General features: G+C 39.2%; 1 protein-coding gene across 4 annotated transcripts; it reads left to right on the top strand.

Moving 5' to 3' along the window:
• Positions 1-1,348: 1,348 nt before the first annotated feature.
• HERPUD2 (HERPUD family member 2) lies at positions 1,349-22,012 on the top strand. Of its 4 annotated transcripts, none has more exons than XM_058021953.1 (9): positions 1,349-1,808; positions 7,116-7,193; positions 10,540-10,653; positions 12,613-12,770; positions 17,604-17,690; positions 18,336-18,458; positions 18,759-19,082; positions 20,288-20,375; positions 20,707-22,012. In XM_058021953.1, exons 1-9 carry the CDS (start codon positions 1,662-1,664, stop codon positions 20,866-20,868), a joined length of 1,281 nt encoding a protein of 426 aa, XP_057877936.1. In that variant the 5' UTR covers positions 1,349-1,661; the 3' UTR covers positions 20,869-22,012. The 4 variants fall into 4 exon arrangements, with proteins under 4 accessions (XP_057877936.1, XP_057877927.1, XP_057877945.1 ...); XM_058021944.1 differs by having other exon boundaries at positions 20,261-20,375; XM_058021962.1 differs by lacking the exon at positions 7,116-7,193 and having other exon boundaries at positions 20,261-20,375.
• Positions 22,013-22,215: the final 203 nt, after the last annotated feature.

Below are 22,215 nucleotides of genomic sequence, written 5' to 3'. Positions count from 1 at the left end.
CCACATTGATGATTAAAAGTTTGCAGTGCTAACCTGGAAATTCGGAAGCTTATTTTATGGTTTTAGACAGAATTCTTAAGCAACATAAAGGATCCATATTGAGACAAGTGTTATTTAATAACCCCATTAATGATAGAAACAAAGGGACTGAGTGCACTCTCAGCAAATGTGCCAATAACACCAGGCTGAGTGATGCTGTGATGCCATCCAGAGGGAGCTGGACAAGCTCAAGAAGTGGGTCCATGGGAATCTAGTGAGATTTAAGAAGATCAAGTTCAAGGTGTTGCACCTGGGTTAGGGCAACCCCTGGTATCAGCACAGGCTGGGGGATGAACATCCTGGGGAGAAGGACTTTGAGGAGCTCATGGACGAGAGGCTGGACACGACCCAGCAATGTGCATCTGCAGCAAAGAGAGCCAAACGTGTCCTGGGCTGCATCCAGAGCAGCGTGGCCAGCAGGGCAAGGGAAGGGATTCTGTCCCTCTGCTCTGCTCTGCTGAGACCCCACCTGCAGGGCTGCATCAGCTCTGGGGTCCCAGCACAGGAAGGACATGGACCTGCTGGAGCGAGTCCAAAGGAGGACACCAAGACAATTAGAGGGATGGAGCAGCTCTCCTAGAAAAAATGGCTGATAGTGGGGTTGGTTCAGCTTGAAGAAGAGAAAGCTTGATCTAGGGTCACCTAATTGCATCCTTCCAGTACCTGAAAGGAACCTGCAAGAAAGCAGGAGAGGGACTATTTTCAAGGGCATGTAGTGACAGATCAAGGGGGAATGGATTCAAACAAAAAGAGAGAAGGTTTAGATTAAATTCGCAAGGAGGAAAATGTTTACTGTGAAGGTGGTGAGGCACTGGCACAAGCTGTTCAGGAAAGGTGTGGATGCCACATCCCGGGTACTGCTCAAGGCTGGGCTGGATGGGGCTCTGAGCAACCTGCTCCTACTGCAAGATGTCTCTGCCCTTGGCAAGGGGCTTGGAACCGGATGATCTTTACGATCCCTTCCAACCCAAACTATTCTGTGATTTGGTGATTCCTTGAGACCTCCAATCTGGTTATAAAACAGCATTTCCTGACCTCATAAGGCCATTTGGGCTACCTACACTGCGGCATTCCCACGCAACCGTGACACAAAGCAGCAAAGCTTTAATTCCCATGCTGAGAAGCATTTAAGCCTTCCAGTCGCTGAGACCTTCTTGTGAATGAGCCCGGCGACCCGAGCAGCCGGCGAACGCCCACGCCCCGCACCGCGGCCCACACCCTGAGCCCCCGCCCACCATTGCGGCCCGCGGGCGCCCCCCGGTGCCGCTGGGCGGGAGCGGCGGGGGGCGGGGGCAGCGGCGCCGCCGCCGCCGCTTCCGGCCTCCATTTTACGCGGCGGCAGCGGCCGGAGGCCGAGGCGGTGCCGTGGGCGGGGGGTTCGGCCCGGACGGGCGCGTTCGGAGTGCCGCGTTGGTTCTTCTTCCTTGGGCGCGGTGGACGAGGTTGTGATCTCCTGTGGCTGCGGTTCCCGGAGTGCCTGCGCGGGGATGGGCTCCCCCAGCTCCCCCGGGAAGTTCGGCCCCGGCCGCTGAGCCCGCCCGGAGCCCCCCGAAAGGTTCGCGGGTCGTGTCCCCGGGGAGCAGGAGGAGAGCGGGGCAGGGCCGGCCGGCCCCGCGGGCAGCATGGACCAGAGCGTGGTGGAGCACCCGGTGACCCTCATCATCAAGGCCCCCAACCAGAAATACACCGACCAGACCATCAGCTGCTTTCTGGAGTGGACTGTGGGCAAGCTGAAGTCCCACCTCTCCAAGGTGTACCCCAGTAAGCCGGTGAGTTGTTGGCCAGCCCTTTTCCCTCGCCTTGTCGATAAGGCTGGCACTGCGGCGACTTGGGGACAGGCGGTCGAGACTTCCCTTTTAAGCCTTGTTAAATAAACAAACAAGAGCCCTGCTGCCGGAGAGAGACCTGCGTGAAGGCGATGGCCGGCCCTCTGCTTTCAGGGAAGTTGGCAGTGTAACAAATATGAAGCTGCTCTTTTACATCGTGTGACAAGATCGCAGTGTAGCATCCTGAAAGGCGATATCGCTAAAGATGCTTACTAATGCTTCACTTATCTTTTATTTGGGAACTGAGATTTAGGTATCTCAGTTAACTGAATTTGAGGCTGATTTTTGTAAATCTAAGAGCACTGACTAAGAGTTCTGTCTGTTCTAAAGTACAAGTGATATACTTAGGGTTAACAGGATCTAGGGAATTCATTGAGATGTGGAGCAGATAGATGTTTATTCATAAAATTATTTGAAATTATGTAGCTGACCTACCTCTAAAATTATTTCCTCTTTGAAAAGCCATTTTTTCTTGAGATTGTGTGGAAAATGCTGCTGTCAAGTGTTACACAAACTTGTGTGACAGCTGTGACTGTATTTTGAAACTTAATACCTATAGCTTTTTTTGTTTCTGAGGGCAAGATGTTTTATTCCTCCTAAATTATAAATGTGGCAGTTAGAAGGGGCTATGAAAAAAGCACAGGCAGTCGATGATAGTATTGTATATGTGTAGAATAGCAGTCGTGCAGAACGGTATATTTAAAAATTTGTTCTAGAGAAGGGTATGAGAATTGCAGCAGCATATGGGGCCTACAACCAGGCTTTAGAAAACACCATAAGAAGGTGGCATTTATATTTTAAATTATTTTTCACCTAGTTCAGTAGAAGAATTACTGTCATTGTTGATTTTTTTGACATGGAAAAGTAAAATGGTTGCTTTGTCTCAAAAAGGGTTTCTGCCGTTTGGAGAAAGAAGAAGAAAAGCAGCCAACTTGGTCTGTGTCACTGGTACATTGACATCTGTTAAACAGTTGTGAGAGTTTGTGAATATAGTTATTGCTGTGGGTAATTCTCTGCTGAAAGAGCCTATCTGCTGTGGAAAACAAAAATACCGCTCAGCTGATTGCTACTTTGTCCTCCTCACTAGAATTTCCTCCAGTGACGTGTTTGTGAAACACTAGTTTTCTTACTCATCCTATGAATGATCCTGCTAAATTCAGCTCCTGAAAGGAAAGAACCATAGTGAACAAGAGGTTTGCATGTTGCGCTGTAGGCTTTAAACAGCAGTATAGTGTTAAATTTCAGTTTCCTGAAACATCTTTCTCCTGTTGAAAATAGATTCCTCAACATGCCTCTCAGTATTACATGATTAGTTCAGCACACCCAAGCTTGTTCTGGGTTAAAGAATGGGGAGTTTCTTTAATGAGAACTGTCTCAGTAATTCCAATTTAATTTGGATTTACTGCATTTGCAGTTAAACTAATAACTGAACACAGTATTTTTATTTCACAGGACCTTTCAAATTAAAGTAATAACATAGGAGAGGAGAAAGGTATTTAATAGAATGGCTCCTATGTATAGTAAAATCAAAAAGTATATTTTTGAGTGCTACTGCTTTTTACAAATGTAAGTCCTTTTGCTTTTAGGAGCTCCCCTCCCCCCCTTTTTCTTTCCCTTCCTTTTAAACCAGATGAGTGTTAAAAGCTTAATTTCTCTGTTCCCTCACTATGGTAGGTCCTGGAAGTAATTTCTATTACCGTGCTATTTTAAGGTGGTGGGAATACACCAGAACACAGAGACTCTACAGGCCTTGGAGTGTTCTTGAAGGGTGTAAAATATAAGTCAGTTGCTGTCCTGCTTGAAATAGTATTTCAAGTCTTCTGTGTGAATTGAACCTCATTCTTGTATGTGCATCTGTAAATTATTCAGTAAATTATGATAACTGTAAGTGTCCTAATTAAATTTACAATTTATTAAGGGTATTTAGAAAGTGAGGTGATTAGAATAGGCAAATGAGAAGTTAGGTCTTGAGGCAGTGTTATCCAGATTAATTTGTGTAAATTACTTGCCTAAATACATACAAATTTCAAATACAGCAGATTTAGATTGGTTTAGTTGTTATTAAAGTTGATACACTTTGCAAAGTAAGCACTTGCATAAGCTAAATAGGTTCAGAAAGGTGTTATGTTTGTGAATCTTAACTGAGATTCATGTTTTTCAGTACTTTTGCTCCCTGTCTGCACCAGTTTTCACAGCTCGAGTACTGCAGTTACAGTGTCCCTCAATGAAATGCTTATGTAGAATAACACAAGGCTCTTGTAAAATCAGCCTGGGTGTCTCAGTCTGGCAGATCCTACCTGCAGTGCATTAACTGCTGCATTGATTACACCCATAAACTGTAATTGAAAACTGCTATTTCTTATTTCCCACAGTACCTGTCATCTAGCATTTGCCTACAATTCCAGCTAGATGGGGTTGTCTGGGTTTTTATTAGCTATGGAAGAATGGGAGAGAGGCTTAGTGAACTAAAATAATACCTGTCTGGTAGCTGCAGCTGTGTAGCTCAGAGATCACCTGTGTTCCTACAGAGCATTGCTACACTGCCTTAGGTTTGGTGTTTGGTAATGTGCTGGGCATAGCTAGTTTGGACTAAGCATTGCAAAAGAAGTCTTGCATGAAAAATGGAGGAAAAAATTCCAAACCAGTAGCTCTAGAGTTCTTAGTTTTGAATACATACATTTTGGATTTTGATTTGCAGACTGTCTCCCATCTCTCTCTAGGTTCTAGAATAATTTTCCTCATGCCATGTTCTTTCTTCTGGAAATGGGGCTACTCTAATTATGTGGTTTGAGGTGTTTTTCCATCACAGTTCAGTGTTTCAGCTAGCGGTGAGTGTCCTGTTCTTGAAGCAGGAGGTGTGGCAGTGAAATTTCCTCTGGCAGAGGATGAGTTGAATGCCTTTTCCATTTACTTTGGCATATATGTGAACTACTGTATTTCCACATTTATTACCTCTTCTTGCATCAGTATTAAAAAAAAATCCATTTCAGAATTGCCAGCTTTCAACCTGAGAATTGCTGGTGATAATCCTTCAGTTCTCGGGCAGTTGTTTAATTTATGAAGGGAAGAGCATGGGATTTAAGGCCTCATCTTCCCCATTAAAGTACTCAACATACGCTTAACCTTTTCTTTTGTGGTTTTGTAGGGAGTTAAAATGCATTACTGAAGGCTGTGTAGTCAGCTTTGAGGGGCTGTTTTAATCTTGCCAGTTTCACCTCTGTATAATACTCATATTTAAAAGTGACTTGTATCTTCTTTGAGAAGATGCTTTAATGAGAGGGGGTGGAAGAGGGGCTGGTTCATGAGGTACTGAAGAGAAAAATTGAAAGGGACCATGTAGAAAGCCCCATTAGAGTGAGACAGGCAAAACAGCCCACTAATGCTATGCTGGATGATGATTTAAAGATTTGGAGTTGGAAGGGTTTTGCTGTTGGGCTTTCCTTGTTTTAAATGCTTATCTGTTTTTATTAATCTCCAGATAATCTGTGTCAGGACCCAGAAACAAGGATTCTTAATTTTTTTCTTCTGATTGCACTGGTCAGTCTAAAGCAACAAGTCTCCAATTTATGGGAAATTAAAGTTTTCTTTAATCTTGATGCTTAAGTTCTGAGTTTTCAGTCCTTTCCCAAACACAGAATGCAAGCTTGCATTCTGCTGGTAGCCTGTTCATGCTTGAAGGGATCAACAAAATGTTATACCTCAAAAGAAGTTACTGACATGAGTCAGGCATTTTTTGGTGTTTTAAGTGTAAATAGAAATAGTACAGCGTTGTTGTTGAATGTATTGCAGTATTTTATCAATTTGAGCTGCAAATAATTAATTCCCCATGCTGGGAGACATAAAAATACTGTCCAAGACCACTAATAAAAACACAGAAAAGTGCAGAACAGTAGAGAAAATGACTCTTAAATAGAAGTGATAAACAGTTCTGCACAGAATGTGGCAGGTTATTTTTAAAAAAAAAACTTGTATTCAATCATGAATGGCTAGTATGGCTTTGGGGAAAAAGTTAAAGCTTCAGATTTACTGAGTACTTATTAGCATTATTTGCTTTGAATCTCTGTTTTGTTCTGATGATATGACCATATTTTTTTCCAGGTAAAAAAACCCCAAACAGTTTTGTAACATTTCTGTATTCTGCTAAATTGTTTGGGATCTGTAGAAGGCTGTTGCAAGAAAAAAAAAGTCAAAACTTCTGTGAAAGCTTTTCCTAACCACAGAGCTCTGGGTCTCAGCTGTTTGTCTTAGTATCAGCATGAACAAGCCAGCAGGGTGAGCAGCAGAGGGCTGGGATAGGCAGAGGAGAGGTGTAAGGCTTGGTGTTTGCATGGTGGGGAAATTCTTCAAATAGTTCATGCTGATAATGCATGTTTGTTCCACTGCTGTTAGGCCAGATTTCTTTGTTTAGCATTTGTTTTTCTTTATTTTGTTTGACTGAGTATGCTCATTGTTTTAGCATACTGGACATCTTACTGTAGATAGGGACCTAAAATAGTTTCCTTTAAAATAATTCTGTTGTTATTTCTGTTGTGTGGAATAGTCCAAAGTTATTAAAATATGAACAGTATATCATTTGTTTTAAAAAAAGAAATACAATCTTTGTTTACAACACTAGATTGTTTTAAACTGTGAAACTGTAAGAATAGACAAAAAAGCTTACCCAGGTTGGAAGGCTACCTTACAAAAAACCTTTTGCTGATTCTTGTTTTTTAATGCTTTCCTTCTTGTTTTTTGTAATGATGTTGGTTTTGGTTTTGTGGGTTTTTGTGGGTTTTTTTTGTCTGCAGGGGGTTTTAGGGTGGGGGCAAGGACTAATAACAGAAAGTCCTTGTTGAAAAAGACTGAAATTTGTGTTCTTCTGTGTATTTTAATTGGCATTCCATTGTTCTGCTAACTTTCTTTGCCCCAGCCACTTCTCTATCTATGTTTTCAGAAGGTGACTGGGACCAGGAGCAGGGTAAAGAACAAATCACTAAAAGACAGGAATTTTTGAATGTACTTGAAAGTTTTCTTGACAAGCATTTATCCTTAAGTGTTAGTTGTTATGGCACTCTTGCTGAGTGCTTAATAGCATAATTCTTTTTCAGGAGTAATTTGTGAATTGGACTTATGAAGCCTCTGAAATGTTTTTAAGTCTCTCTGTTGGTGATTGGACTTAACATTTTAGATGAGAAAATTCCTTTTATCTCCAGCTATCTACCTGTGCAGCAGGAAAAAAGCTAAATTCCTTTCTTTGTCCCCATCTCCTAGTCTACAAAGGATCAGAGACTGGTGTATTCTGGCAGACTGCTTCCTGATCATCTGCAGCTGAAAGATGTTCTCAGAAAAGTAAGCTTTATATCAACACCATACAATATTTGATCAAACCCTGGTTTTGGGAAATAGGAATTTAGATTTGTGTTATCTAACTTAAAATTTTCATTGTTGTATTGAGAGATGCAACCATATAATGTTGCTATGTTCTGGAAAATGTATTTTCAAGTATGCCTTGTGTGTAGGGTTATGATAATTGTGGATAGAGGAGGTGTTTCCAATTGGTGGGAGAGCAAGTAGGCTATGCTAAGTCCCAAGCAAGTGATATGCTCTGTCATAAAATCATGGAATGATTTGTGTTGGAAGAGACCTTCTACATCTTCTAGTTACAAACCTCCTGCTTTGGGCAGGGGCACCTTCCACTGGACCACGTTGCTTAGAGCTCCAACCTGGCCTTGACTTCTTTGGACAACCACCACTGTCACATAAATGGAGTTATACAGCGTATTTGTGTGGATTTGGGACATCATTTAGATTCTCAGAGAGGTTTAAATCCAGAACTTATGTCAAAAATGTCATTTTAAGCATGTATAAGCAGATAAAGAGTAATATATTAATTATGGAGAACCAAGAATTCTCAATTCCTGAATAATTTTCTGGGAAGGCTGTTTGTTTTCTTGGTCTTGATTTGGCAGCTGTTAACCATTCCTGATGATGTTTGAAACTTTGTTGGTTCTTGTTCTTTTCATTTCATACTTTTAAAAATATTCTGTTGCTTCCTATTGGAACAAATAATTCTATTAGTCTGATTTTGGATTCTTTGGTCAACATTTAGATCCCAGTTCTGAATATGTGTGACATCTCATGCACACATGCTTAGTTTTCAGACTGGCTCAAATAGCTTGGATTGATGATACCAAGTAATAAGGACTTCATTAAGTTAGGAAAGTTCTTGAAAATGCATAGAACAAGATATTTAGGGTAGATTATAAACAACTTTTCTTTCAATTTTGATGGTGACAGGAAACATGATGCATTATTTTGAGTTGTCTAAATTATTTGTAAACAGCTCAGGATGAATCAATAGCTGTTATTGGGGAAATGCCTTAGGTCCTTGCACAGTTTTTAATCCTGTGAAATATATGAACTCCATAATATAGTACCTGGCTGTGGGTGAGGATAGTTTTCTCTAGTGTACTGAGGTAAAAATTAATCTACAGGCTGCAAGAGTGTGTGGGTCACATTTTAAAACTTCCTGTGGAGCAAAGTCTCCAAACGTGGATGGTCCTTTAGTGGGCACCTGAACTTCAGTATTAAGATGGAGAAACAGATGCAGAGGAGTCTTGAGTATTGCTTCAGCAGACTAACACTTTATAATCTTTATTCTGAAATAGTTTTTATTAAATGGGATTAAACTTCTTACCAAATAAGGTATTTGTAGTTTACTATGTATAGGTTTACTAGAAAACTGAAGCTGGACTGTTCCAAACCAGTGTATGCCCTGTGCCACTTAAATGTTCAAGGAAATGGTTACAAAACTTATCTCAAAGCTTAGTTTTGCTTGCTAAGTACAAAATGAAATCCAAATTCCTTAAATTCGCTTGGCCTGCTTGCTGTGCGCTCGCTTTAGAAAACAATATTTCAAACTTTGTTTATGTGCTAGAGGAGAAACTTTGTAACTGATGTCTTCCTTCACCATACAGGGGCTGTGCTTGACTTCAGAGCATTGGCATAATGCTTTAATGTCATAATGGCACTTATAGGCCTTGGGTGTGGTTAAAGAAATTCAGTGGATTTGAAAGCACACCAGTCTTAAACACAAAGTTAGAACTTTGTGTTGCAAGAAGAGGAGTTTTTGTGCTAAAGCTTTTGAGAGCTTTTGGAAAAACATGATTAAACTTAAATTCAGTCTCATTCTCTGCCAAAATCTTCCTACTGGATTATCTATAAATTCCTGATATTATCTGAGGACTTACTAAATTGCTGAGTCTAGCCTTGTGATATTTGCTCCTTGGTACTAACCAGTCATTTCAAGGACACAAAATGCTTCAAGGCTGGAAGTTGTGACACTCTTCTGGCACAGTGGTGTCCACTACATTGCATATAAATAGAAGAATGTTACAATAAACTGCTGCATTTAATAAAGCTGTATGCTGCAGGCTAACCAGTGGTATGTCTTGCTTTCCTTGCCTTTCCCAGGGGCAGAAATTCTTATCTAGGAAGAAGGTGATTAGTTAGGTTCAAGGCTTTTGACAAGGCCAAAGTGCTGATCACCTGTGTTCAGTGCTTTCTGATCCTTGCTCTCCCTGACTGGTAAGAAGTTACACTTAATGTAGCAGTGAGGCTGTGCTTGGATTTAGGGACCAGTTCATGGGAAGGAGTTTAAATGACTGAATGTGCATTGGCTGTGCTAGCAGTAATGCACAGTGGTGTGTAAAAGCATTTATCTAGTTTTCTGTATTCCAAAAGATCAAAACCATAAAAATGGGTAGATGGCTGTTATAACACATTTTTATGTAGTTTAAAAAAACCCCTCCAAATGCAGATTTTCTGAATGTCATCTCATTAAAAATGGCAGCTTGCCTACACCATGCTGATTTCAGAAGAGGATAGAGGGATGTTTTTGTTGCTCCTCTTGCTAAAAATTTAGTTACCGAGGAAGCTGCAGTGTGCAATTTAAATATGGAGCCATAGCTGTTGTGTTGCTATGTGAAATAGCTTCAGATTGAAGTTATGGCCTTCAGATTTGGGGTGAGCAAGTTCTGGCAGAATTGGCATGACCTTGCTATATGGCTTCAAGTTGTGGCATGCATTTGCTTCCTCATGTTCAAATATTTGGGAATACTTAGGCCCCACCTAGCACTTTGAATAACATTCCCTGAGCATGGAATATCTGCAGGGGCCCTTCAGTTGCATGTCAGGCTTGAGCCAAGCTAGGGTCAAGCCTAACATGCAATGACAATTGTTCCTGTCTTGGTCTGCTTGTGGAATTCCAGTGCCTACATTTTTCATGTACCCTAATATTTCTATTCAATAATGCTCTTCATAGACTTCAGTGCAAATGTAAGCATTCCTAATTTTAGGTAAACTTAGCCCTGTAAAAGGTGTGAGATTTTTCCAGCAGTTTGTCATACACTTCCTCATGCTTTTCCTGGAGTTCTTCCATTGGTTCTGCTATACTACAGTTTTAGGGAAAACTGGGATAAAGTCAATGTTCCATATGTTATTGTGGACAGCTTCTAAGAAGGCATTTGTTCTGAAACAGTAGAATTCTCTTGGGCTCGACTCAAGTGTTGTTCTGTGATCTCTTTTGTATAATATTTCTTTAATGCTTACAACTTTGAATTTTTAAAGACTTTTTTTTTACTTGTAAATTTCTCCAATATTGTTGCTTTAGCTCTTTGATTTCTTTAATTTTTAGCAAGATGAATATCATATGGTTCACCTGGTATGTACATCTCGGACACCCCCAAGTTCTCCAAAACCCAGCACCAGTAGAGAAGGTCATGGAGCATCAACCTCCAGCAGTAGCTCAGTGAGTTTTTTCATTCACAGGACATGAATTCCTTCTACACGATGGAAACTTGCCATTAATTTCTCTTTAACTTTTTGTATTTTTCTGTAAAATGGTGTGTTGAAAGTAGAGCATGCTATATGAATTTGATTATTTAAGTATGTAATTGTATTTAAGCAAAGATGACCTTTTTTCAGATTGTAATAGTAATGTTTATTACATGATAAAGCACTGCTTTTTCTAAGCTACTCTTTTTAACACTGTATTGCAAAGAACGCTTCTCCTTCTCTCCATATCTCTGTATCTTTGGCAGAAATTGCAGAGTGTATTCAGAATTTTAGAAAAACTAAGTTGAGATTTGCTTTGTGAAAATTTGAGAGACCAATCAAAATATTGCTGTTGTTGTGAGATACAGGTGGAACTTGGCCAGGTTTTTTTGTTTGACAGGAATTGGCCGCTATTTATGTATGAACTTGGAGCTAGTCATAGCATCTGTAAGGCAGTCAAAAGTAGCAAGTGTTCTTAACACTTTTATTAGTTAAATTGTTAACAGAACATGCTTGTTTATGGTGTTTTGAGCCTTCCTCTCCTTACACCCTCCGAAAATGATGGTGGTCTTTGGTTATATTGTGTTTTAAAAGCAGATATGATTTCTGTTGAGAACTTGATAGTTCTTTTTTTTTCCAGAATTGGCAGTATCACTTAGCAACCCTTGAAGGTTAGTCAGAAAGGGATATATAAAATACCAATGTAGGTACATTTCATCTGAGTTGTGTGGATTGTCAGCATATGGGAAATGCCCTTTGAAGTTGTCTGCCTTCATTCAGCTGTTGACAGGGCCTGTATCAGGCTGCTATGTGACAGTCAGAAACACAAGCACTTTAAGCAATAGTAGAGAGGGGACTGTGGCTACAACATCTTTTCAAAGGCTTTATTTATATTTCTGTTTACTGGCAGGACTCAGGCGGCCTGCTTGGCAAGTATTTATTGCTGTGTATATCAGTTGTCAGTGTTGTATTTGAATGACTGTATTAATGACTGCTTAAAGCAGGCAGTTTGCAAAGTGCTAAGTTCATAACACTTGGGAGGAAGCAGCCTAAACCCAAAGCTTGAATGGCTTTTGTCCTTCTATTTGTTTTTTATTTTTATTCCTCCCCACCTCCACTGGTCTAGCGGTAAATTCTTCTTGTGTTTTTTGTGGTATAGATGTCTTAAGTAATTGCACCTCCTCACTTCCTGAGTTGTCAAAGTTAAAGAGGATTTTTGACTAAGTAAATACTACAGTAATTCTTAGCAACAGGATTTGGGGATTTATTACAACTGAAATAATGCATCTCAATGGCCCCATTGTAATCTTGTTACGGTGACAGTTTAGAAGCCAGGTACCAGAGGTCTGACACTGGTTTAGGTGTGTTCCTTGGAGCCTGAGTAGTTCCTAGCTGTTTCCCTATTCTCATTGATAGCTCCCTTCCAGTGATGAGTGCAGCAATTTGGATTAGGCAGCTGGCACAGTGAAGAGGGTGAAGAGTAGAAGGGGTAACTAAAGATAAGGATAGGGGAATGGTGTTTTAAGCCACTGTCTCTGAAGACAGTCATATCCTGAAGTTGCAGTTACTTCTGTTAACAATAGTCACTAGACTTTCTGTTCCTGCTAAATATTATTTCAATTAAGTTTTAGTTTGCTTCAGCTTTTTGAAACTATGATTCCCAGTGACTTGTGGTTTTCTCTGGAAACTATCAAGTGTTGAGTCTTTCTGAAAAATTCTTTTATTTTTCCCCCTCTTGCACCTGAGTGCAGTTTTGAATTTCTGTTTTTACTAAGGCTTGCCAGAACCAATAAAACCACAGAAGACTTACCCAGTGTTTACACTCTTATTAAAATTTGTGACAAAAGATTAAAGCAAGTGGTTTTTTAAGACATCGTGGTAAATCTTATAACTGTGCCAAAGATCCACAACCTTGATTTTATTTATTTTTAAGAATTTAGACCGTTCTGGATCAACTGCTGCCTCACCCACAAACCAAGAAGCTGCTTCTACGTCTTTGAACACTAGTGCAGATGGAGTGAGGCATCGTAATCTTCCACAAGCACACAGCAATCCCATGCCAAGCCACCAGTTCCCTTATTTAATGCAAGGGTAAGTGAGACTGAAGCAATCCTCACTCTTTGATACTCTTTACAATGCTTTAAATGTTCAGTTGCAATTAAATTTTTTTTCTCAGTCTGGAAAACCCATTTGGCTAGTTCACCTTGAAGCATAAGTCAAGTTAGAAAAGTTTTCATGTGAAAATTAGTGGTTTTAGCCAGGAGTCAGTCAAAGAGGAAGTGCTCTTGGTGCTCTCCTTCAGGCTGATTTTTGTTATTTTTCTTTATGCTTCCTGCCCTCCATTTTCTTGGAGAAGTGCAGCTTTAATATGTCTTGGGGATGTAGTTAGTAATGTAACTGATAGAATTACTACTTCTGGTTGTCTTTTCTGTCCCTTATTTTAGCAATCAGCACTAAATTCTTAGCAGAATGTGATGGCTTCTGGTTTTTTACACATAAGAGATGTAATTTTTCATTTCTCCATATTTGATTCAACTGTAGAAATGATATGCAGGTGTTTTGAGTACATATAGTGCTTGTGTATCTACAACAGAATGTTTAAGGATTTTCGTACATGCCAGTGAAAGGTAACCAAGTCTAGATCAGGTCTGTTACTGCATAACTATTCAAATTTTGTTCTTTTTTTTTTTTTGTGCTTAAAAAGCAGCTTTAGGAATTTTAAGCCATGTGACCTTAGCAGCTGCTTAAACATGTGTTTGTTGTTAGTAGCAGTAGCTTCTTCCAAGGGGAAAACAAGAAAACAGGAGGATGGTATGTTCTGAGATGATAGCTGTCATTTCTTCAGGGAGCCACTTTCAAGCTTCCTTTCTGACAAGGTGTTCTTCCAGTACTGTATAGATTCTAGAAACCTGCTTTGAGGAATGTTGAAACAAAAACCCCTAAAATATGAATGTGCTAACAGTAACATTGCTTCTGTTGCTGGAAAGAAAACAGATGCCAGGAGCTGTTAAAACTTACTAAAAAGAGTTTCAGTTTAATTTACATGCTCTCATTACAATTAGCTTAGACTTTACTCTTCTTGCTAGTTTTCATCTTGAATTTATTTTTTTAATTATTATTGTCTGAATTGTACTATCTAATGGCAAGAGTGGGTGGAGATTTGTTACTCTGACCAAATGCATCTTCACAGACGTGGTCATGCTTGCCCTTCTGACAAAGCTAGGCAGCACCAGGTTGACTGTCAGGACTGCTGTTGGTGTAATGTAAATTAATTCCAGAAGCAATTTATTATGTGTTGTGTGAATGACCAATCTGTAAGAAGTTTTAACATTTTTCTAATTTGCTTTTCACATAGACATATTGTGAGTTTTTGTCAAGTGTGGTGAACTGAATAGGCTGTGGACTCCAAAAGGCAGCAGAACCATTAATTAGTCTTTGGGCTGAATTAATTTGTGAATTAATTTGGGAGACATTGCTGTCTTGGAAAGAAGGAATAACGCCTTAAAAATACTAAGTCTGTGACTTGCTATGTCTAGCATGTAATGTGGCTTGAGAGAAGTGGATTTGTGGACTGAAAGAAGTGCAGAGAACCTGACATGACTGTACATATTTCAGGGGTTTCAGTCCTACTTGGACTATTTCTAGCTTGGTTACCTGGAATAGGGTCCTGCTTGTTTTTGTGGTGCATTGGCAGTACACCCAAATCACATATTTCAATTTTGTGTAATCCAGAAGGAATCCAGATGGTGTTCCAAGAGCATTCTGTGGTGCAAACAGAGCTGTAGTAAGAGCAAGTGACTGGAGGTTTCCAGGAGTGCATTCCTAATCTGAACAGAAATGCCAAAATAAACAAACTCTAAAAAAATCCTAGGCTTTTTTTTTTTTTTTTTTTGGAAAGTATTTTAATGGAATGCTGTCAGAACTTGAAGTAGATCTTTGTGGACTGTTGGGTATTGGCTCTGCTCAACTTGAAATAATCTGTGCCCAGTGCCTGCTGGAGTCTGCTTGCTTCTTTAAGAACCTTTTTAATGCTTCAGTAGTCTTTTCAGATGCATCTGCTTTTGCTTTTAGGCACTGCTGCTTGTATTCCAGCAGAAATACCCTCTCTTCTTTTAGCTGTCACTTAAACATCATTTGGGGCAGTGGGATCTAGCTTTAATGTAATTTATGTGCAGATCAAGACTTGCTAGGAAAATGAAGATTCATAGCTGAAGCTGGTGTTACTTTGTTGATTTTTCTTTTATTTTTATGACCAAACAATTTTTATTCTCGCTTTTCTTGCATGATGAAATACAGGCACTACTGATAGGGAAAGATCACCAGGTGTTTGAAAATTGATGTAAGAGTCACTTTCCTTGGGTGTTTTGCAATACTTGATTGACTTGTACAAATAAGTAATGTGGATGTTAGATGATTAAATTACGGTTTTGATGTTTTTTCGGCTCCTGGCTTAAAGCTGCAGTTTGAGAGTTGAACATACTTTGGGAAAATAGCATTTAGTTCAGATTGTTGAAGTATTACAGGGAAAAAAATTAAAACCTTCTGTTGCTTTTAAGCTTTTGCAAATGCTGTTTTTAAGAACTCCAAACTTGAGGTGGGACTGGGGAAGTAGTTTGTGTATGTGCCAAGTGATTCTTCAGCTGTGAGGAGCAAGCACAGCATTGTCTGCTCCTGTGGGCTTTGTTGGGGATCAGGGTCTGTGCTGCAGAGGCACAAACAGAACACACGGGCTCAGCCCTGGCAGGGCTCACATTTCAGGCTGGAGAGCCCTTGGAAGCAGTAAACAGACAAGAGACATCAAGGCAGTAAAATCATTTGTCAAGTGTGGGTGGCCCATCTACTGAAATGCTTTTGTATTGTGCACACAGTAATGTTTGAAAGCAATCAACAAAATGGCATACTGACAGCATGCAGTATATCTCAGCACATAAATACATTGCTGCATCAGTCACCTTTGCTCTCTATTGTCTAAGTAGCAGGTATCATAGTGGAGGATACTGAAATGCTGCCTGAAGTTGATATTCCAGGCTTTTAAGTCTGAATAAAAATTCTTGTTTTTTCACTCGTGGTGAGCAGTATCTTTGTGACAACCTTGCCTTCAAATTCAGTGCTGGTTAGTTTATTTGGGTATCTTCCATAGACCAAAAGTAGTAGTTTTGTGCTTTTGAGCCCTCCTGAGTGCTTTTGAGCCATCCTGAGGAGCACTATGTCTCTTTTCAGAATATTCTGAAGCTACCTCTACCATTTGAACTGTTTTCTGGCTTATCCAACTGTTCTTCTGTTGTCTGCTCTGCTTTGTTCTCCAGTCTTGGAATGCCTATACAGATGCTGTTTGCCTCTTTGTTCTTACACTGTTGCTGCCATTCTTTTGATATACTCTGCTTCCTACCTCTTTCTCCTCCTTTTGGAAGAAGATGAGGAGAAGGTATTGTGCTACTTTACTTTTTCCTTGAACAGCAAGCTGCCTTGCTTTGCTGAGAAGATCCTCTTCTTTGTGGAGGTTCTTCTCACTGGAATACATTGTTACAGTGTAAAGAGTCGTTTCTGAATTTCGTAAGCTGACTTAATATCATGGCAGCTGTAATAGCTGTATAATTGACAGCATCTGCCTCCATTTGATTTTTGAAGAGCAAAGAAAATACTGCTGTACTAGCTAGCATTCTAAGCCAGAAGCCAGTTTTAAGCCATTAATTTTGCTCAATTAATGGAGCCAAGTCTTGAAAAATTAAGTCTTTCTTCTCAAAAAGTCACGTCTTCTAGAAAAGCTATTGGGGAAAATAGAATTAGAAACCACCACAATATTTGAATGGGAAAGAAATCATGTGAAAGAAAAGAGCATGACAACTGAACTTCTGTGGTTTGTCTTGTTTGACTGGCTACTTAATCTACTATTAAGCTTTAAGACATCAAGAAAGCAGCTTTCAAAAGAGTTTGAAAGAAAGGCGAGGTTCAAATCCAGTGATATTTCTAAAAGATGTATCTGTGAGAGCAAGCTTAGCCTAAGCCCCCTCAACTTTTTTTGAGGTCAACATAGCAGTTACAAGGAAGAACCCTAAAATCTGTATGTGAGAAAAGGAGGTGGCGAATTCCTTCAGAACTCACCCAGGCAAGTTGAATAGTACGGGTTTTTGCTGACTGAGGTGGAAGTGAGTGATCCTGCCTGTTCAAAACCCCATCTGATACTCTACCTGCTTGAAATTGAGACACTGCTCAGTAATTTGTCTCAGCACACTACTTAATGACACTCATGTAGAATATTTAAATCATCTTTACATTTTGAGGTCAAACATTTTGTGAATTTTGGAGGAGTCTTATCTCTCCAAGTGTATGCCAGTTCCAGGGAGAGAAAAACACATTCTTATAGCTTGCAATTGTAAATCATGATTAATGTTTTTCAACAGTAGCTCCATGGCATTGCTGTTTCAACACATTAATTATGCATAAATAAACAGCATCAGCAGGGCTCCTAGTTAACCCTTTCAATATTTGAAATAAACCTTGAATAATGCCTCTGACTGTTTCAGTTTGTGTTTGGTATCAGGAAAGTACTTTTGGTGGTTTTTTGGGTTTGTTTTCCTCTAAACTGTTGTCAAACAGGTTATAGCTAAATGCAAACACCACAGTTTTAGCAGAGGTCATGGTGTTACATGGCAGGTTCTTGTCCAGAATTACAGTGCAATACTTATTTATGTGTAACATGGAAAAAAGATTTTAATGTCTTCCTCCCATCTTTCTTTCTGGGCATGTCGTGTATATCTGAGTGCCTGGTAGACTAATGATATCTCTTGGTGATATCTTTGCAGGGAGTGCCTTACTTAGGGAACAGGTGTAGTCTGCAGTACAATTACAGCAGTCTCAGCTTTTGCTACCTGCAGTCTGAATAAACTTTTCTTCATGCTTTATACTCTCATGCTGTCCTGAAAGATGTCCTGGTTTACTACAGTTCACTACATCAAAATCTTTTGGGAAAGAGTTGGAAATCTTGCCAAAACATGCTATATGCTCTAGGAGGTAAGAGAGGATAAGAAGTCTTATAGCAGACAAAACCAACCAAAACTTATGTACAGGAGTTTTATCTCTCTTGCATGTGAATCAGAATCACATATACTCAAAATATTGAAGGGGGGAAGTAAATCCTTTACAGTGTTCTTAGTTGCAATCTTCAGAAGCTGTATCTGAAAGATTAGTTTGTTGTCTTTGCTTATGTTATTTCTTCAGGTCTCTGATCATGGTGATATTTCAGATATTGCTTCTAAAATAAAACTGTAGAAGATAGTGAATTTTCCCTTTAGACCTCTTGTAGACCTTTAAGGATGACCTCTGAATTTGAAACGAGTTGTATGAAAGAATTTCTGCAGTTAGCACAGTCTTGAAAAATTTCCAGCATTGTTTTGTCCCAGAGACGCAGCTAGTGCACATACTAAATGCAAACCAAAATTTTCTTTCTATGGAAATAACCTTGCTCATTCATTTCTTTTATGAAAATGTAGTGCTTTTTTGGAATGGGTTAGATGATCTTACTATGTGTTACTTCAGCATGTTATTTTAGGGGAACAAATGAGAGGAGAAATGCTACTTTAATTGTTTTTTAATACTAGCACGCTTTTTGAATGTCACAATTCAGAGCTGAATGTTTTTCCTTAAATCGTTTTCTAGCAACATAGGCAACCAGTTTCCAGGCCAAGGTGCTCCTGCTGGGTTTTCCATGTATCCTGCATTCAGTCCCTTACAGATGATATGGTGGCAACAGATGTATGTACGTCAGTACTACATGCAATAGTAAGTCTGCATTATCTTAGTACTGAGCTACACTAGTGAAAAGAATACATTAAATGCTTTTTTCAGGATCAAAATGGCAGTGTTTATTTTGTCTATCTCTGTCTTATACTCTGTTTTCTCTAGCAAATTATGAAATCTAGTCTTGAATTAGAATTAAATTAATGTCTTAGTAAATAAAACTCTAAGGGAGAATGCAGTTTGTTTTGACATGTATTACATCTGGAACTGTAGCAAAGAAGACAGGCTTAGTAATTATGGTGCATGTTTTTTGACAAACCAGGTTTATGTTTAAATTTTTAGCCAAGCTGCTGTTTCAGCCCAAGTGACTTCCAGCACTGAGCCAGCGAGATCTGCAGTTGCCCAGGGTGTAAATTCAGAACACGCTCCTGCAAATGAGCCTGCAGCAGTGCCAAATGTAGCTGTCCAGGACAACAGGCCTGTAAACCAAAATGTTCAGATGAATGCACAGGGTGGCCCAGTAGTGAATGAAGAGGACTTCAACCGGGACTGGCTGGACTGGATGTACACGTTCTCTAGAGCAGCAATTCTTCTGAGCATTGTATACTTCTATTCTTCTTTCAGTCGGTTTGTCATGGTAATGGGAGCCATGCTGCTGGTTTATTTGTGAGTACAACAGTTGAGTATAGCTGCAGATCTGAGATGTGGAGTATGGTGCTGATGTTTATTCCATTTAAAATAAAAAATCATCCACGTGCAAAAATTTACACACTGCTCCTTTACAATAGGATGTGTCTGTTAAAAAAACAAATTTAAACAAGTAGAGAAACTGATGTGAAGAAAAGTAATTCTCAAAATGTTTTTACACTGAGCTGGATACTTCTCATACCTGAAACACAATGTTCTTACATATTGGTGATATTAATTGATCAGTATTGTTGAAATGTAGCATTTTGGAATGAAAATTTAGAAAGCAGGTCTGTGAAGGGAAGGAAGCTCATATAGGTCAAGCATATACTTGCATAAACTTAAATTTACTGCTTGGATATGAAATTGCAGAGCAAAGCTCAAATATCTTTCCAAAATAACGCATAGGGGTGTGTGCAGTAAGTTTTCTTAGGTAATGGTACTGTAATAGTAGGGTACTAGATCTGGTAGAATACAGAGATGTAAAATTTTTTTAACTATATGTCATAAAGACCTAAGCACATTCTGTGCTTAGTTGAGAAATACCAGTACTGTTGTCATCACTTCCTTTTGCATAGGAAGATACCTTAATGATGTAAATAGAAGTGGAAAACATAAGTAATGCTTGGTATTTTGGACTCATGTCATTCACTGAGAGTTTCCTTACGCTGTGGTCTCAGTCCCAACTAGGACTGTTCTTTCATACAGGTAAGGTAATTGAAATCAGAATATAGATGCTTGGAAATGTAGGAGAGGCTTATTTTATTTGCAGTGGTGATGTGGTTCAAGCATTAGATGAAATTTAAATTGCTTTTTTCCACAGCAAATTAAATTTAAACTAAGAAATTAAGACTGGCTTTGAAAACTTACTTAACTTCAGTGCTTAAAAATGGGGAGGAGACCCATATTCTACATGTTTAATCACCTAATTGTGGTACATTATTTGTCTTCTGGAACTGAGGGCTGTGAACAGCAAGACCTTAATGCAAACATTGAAGAATAGCCATTCAGTTTAGTAGTGTGAATCACAGAAAAATAGATGTAACCTCATTCATTTGAAAATACTTGCAGAATTTGCTGCAGTAGCGAGCTGTAGAAGAAAAATTTTTTGTTGCTTTCAAAAGAGAGGTTTTCAACTGTTCCGCTTTCTTACATAGACACCAAGCTGGATGGTTTCCCTTTAGGCAAGAGGGAGGCCAGCAACAGGCAGCCAATAATGCAGAAGTGAACCGTGATGGGCAACATGCAAATAATCCTGATCTTGAAGAGATGGTGAGTAAGGGCAGACATGTCTTTTGAGACTCCTATTTATTATATTGTATGTTGTAGTGCCTGGACAGAAAGCCAGCTTTTGTGGAATGGATTTGGTTTAACCAGAAGGCTTTCAGCATTGTCCTCAGGTTGTGCCTGCTGCTTAAATTCTGTATTTCTCCAGTCTGACAATTACTGATTGTCTCTACTTGAATCACAGACTTTCTTCGTGCTAGTTACTTCAGGAGGTTGTTCTGAGAGAAGTCACTTAATGTAGGAAGATACTGCTGGTTACCTTATGTCAGAATTCCGAAAAGAAGCCGTTGAATTGCTTCAATTTCTGTTTTTAAAGGAGCGACTTATGGATGATGGGATTGATGAAGACAGCGGAGAAGATGCAGGTGAAGATGGCAATACAGAGCAGCAGCCTGGATTCATGGCTTCTGCTTGGTCCTTTATCACAACCTTCTTCACATCACTGATCCCTGAAGGGCCTCCACAGGTTGGCAATTAAAGTGGAAAAAGAACTGTGTCAGGCAGCCTCAGTAGCCATATGTAGAAGTGGAGCAGATTCTAGAGAGTGTTCTAAATACAGTGCAATTTCTGAAAATTTATAATGTTATCTTTTTGATCATGGTGTACAAAAATGTGTATTTTTTTTTTCTTTTGGCTTTCTCATGCATTGACTATTTTAAGCACAAGTGGACTACTAAATGCTTTCTTTAAGATTCTTCTTTTTCTGAAGAATAAAATGTAAAGATATTGGTCTTCCATGTTTTGTTTTATTTTCAAATGTGTGTTACTCTGATGCAAAGAGCTTGTATGTAATCTGCACCCTTACCTCTTTAAAGAGCTGTTAAAAGTATGAATGTTGACAGACCTTTCCAAATGCTCTCTATTTACCGGAATAACTAATCTTGTGTTTGATGCAGGGTATGAATTCTCACATGGGATTTGGAACTTACATAATTCCTGAGAGAATGCACTTAACACAAGGGTTACCTGTTAATGGCATGTTGTCTTCATGTCAGAACATAGTAAGCTTCTTCGTTTAAAAAGCTGAGAGCTTTTTCTTGAGACTGTACTGACATTCATTAAAGTTGGAGGTATTTGACAGCTCTTCAAAGACAATTGGCAGTGATGGGATAAACCTTAAATGTTTGATACATACAGTACTTTTTAAGGAGAATATAGCTGTGCTGGGGCAAAACATGTACATTAGGTTTTTTAATAAAGACTGTTATGGTAACTCTTTTGGATGTTTATATGCGTATTTGAATGCAAATGGCTAAATTGTGCCTCCTTAAGGATGAGGATATGATTAATTTGCGAGTGTAATAAAGTTATCATGGTGGCATTAATGACATTGACCAAAGTGATGTGTTTGTAGCAGCGTCTATACAGTTACGAGTATGCTATCAACACCAGACTGTCTGTATTCTTTAACTTCATTAACCTAATTAAAACTGAGAAAGAAAATGGTACATGAGAGAGTAGCAGAGTGCTATGTCAGGTTTTTGGTTGCTTTCCTTAATCATTGTCAAGAAGGTACATTTCGTTTTGTTCTTAATTCTGAAGTTATGGTGTGCTCTCTAACTTAAAATTGTCTGCAAAGATTCTGTTACACTACCACCAAAGTAAAGCCTGTTTGACCTCAAGTACAGGACAAAGCTCCTGAATATTCTGAATGAGTGATAAATAGGGATTTATTTTTCGCTTCATTTTGTTAAACTGCTATGCAGCCAAGTTTTAAACTAAAAGAAAACCTTTTAAGTTTCACAAGTTTGTCAGAGGAGAAATAGAAACGTAAGTCTTAAAAGCATCAGTTATGTTATTTGCTGTATAGGTAGCAATGATGAAT

This window comes from Melospiza georgiana, chromosome 1, assembly GCF_028018845.1.
Source record: "Melospiza georgiana isolate bMelGeo1 chromosome 1, bMelGeo1.pri, whole genome shotgun sequence".
Lineage (NCBI taxonomy): Eukaryota > Metazoa > Chordata > Aves > Passeriformes > Passerellidae > Melospiza > Melospiza georgiana.
The sequence above is the reverse complement of the archived record's forward strand: the minus strand, read 5'-3'. Positions and strand labels throughout refer to the sequence as shown.

Excerpts from the sequence above, each read along its gene's own strand:
- HERPUD2 (XM_058021944.1), top strand. The coding sequence starts at position 1,662 with ATGGACCAGAGCGTGGTGGAGCACCCGGTGACCCTCATCATCAAGGCC. Across the intron at positions 1,809-7,115 it reads AGGTGTACCCCAGTAAGCCG|TCTACAAAGGATCAGAGACT; the intron begins GTGAGTTGTTGG and ends CCCATCTCCTAG. Across the intron at positions 19,083-20,260 it reads GCCATGCTGCTGGTTTATTT|ACACCAAGCTGGATGGTTTC; the intron begins GTGAGTACAACA and ends TTTCTTACATAG.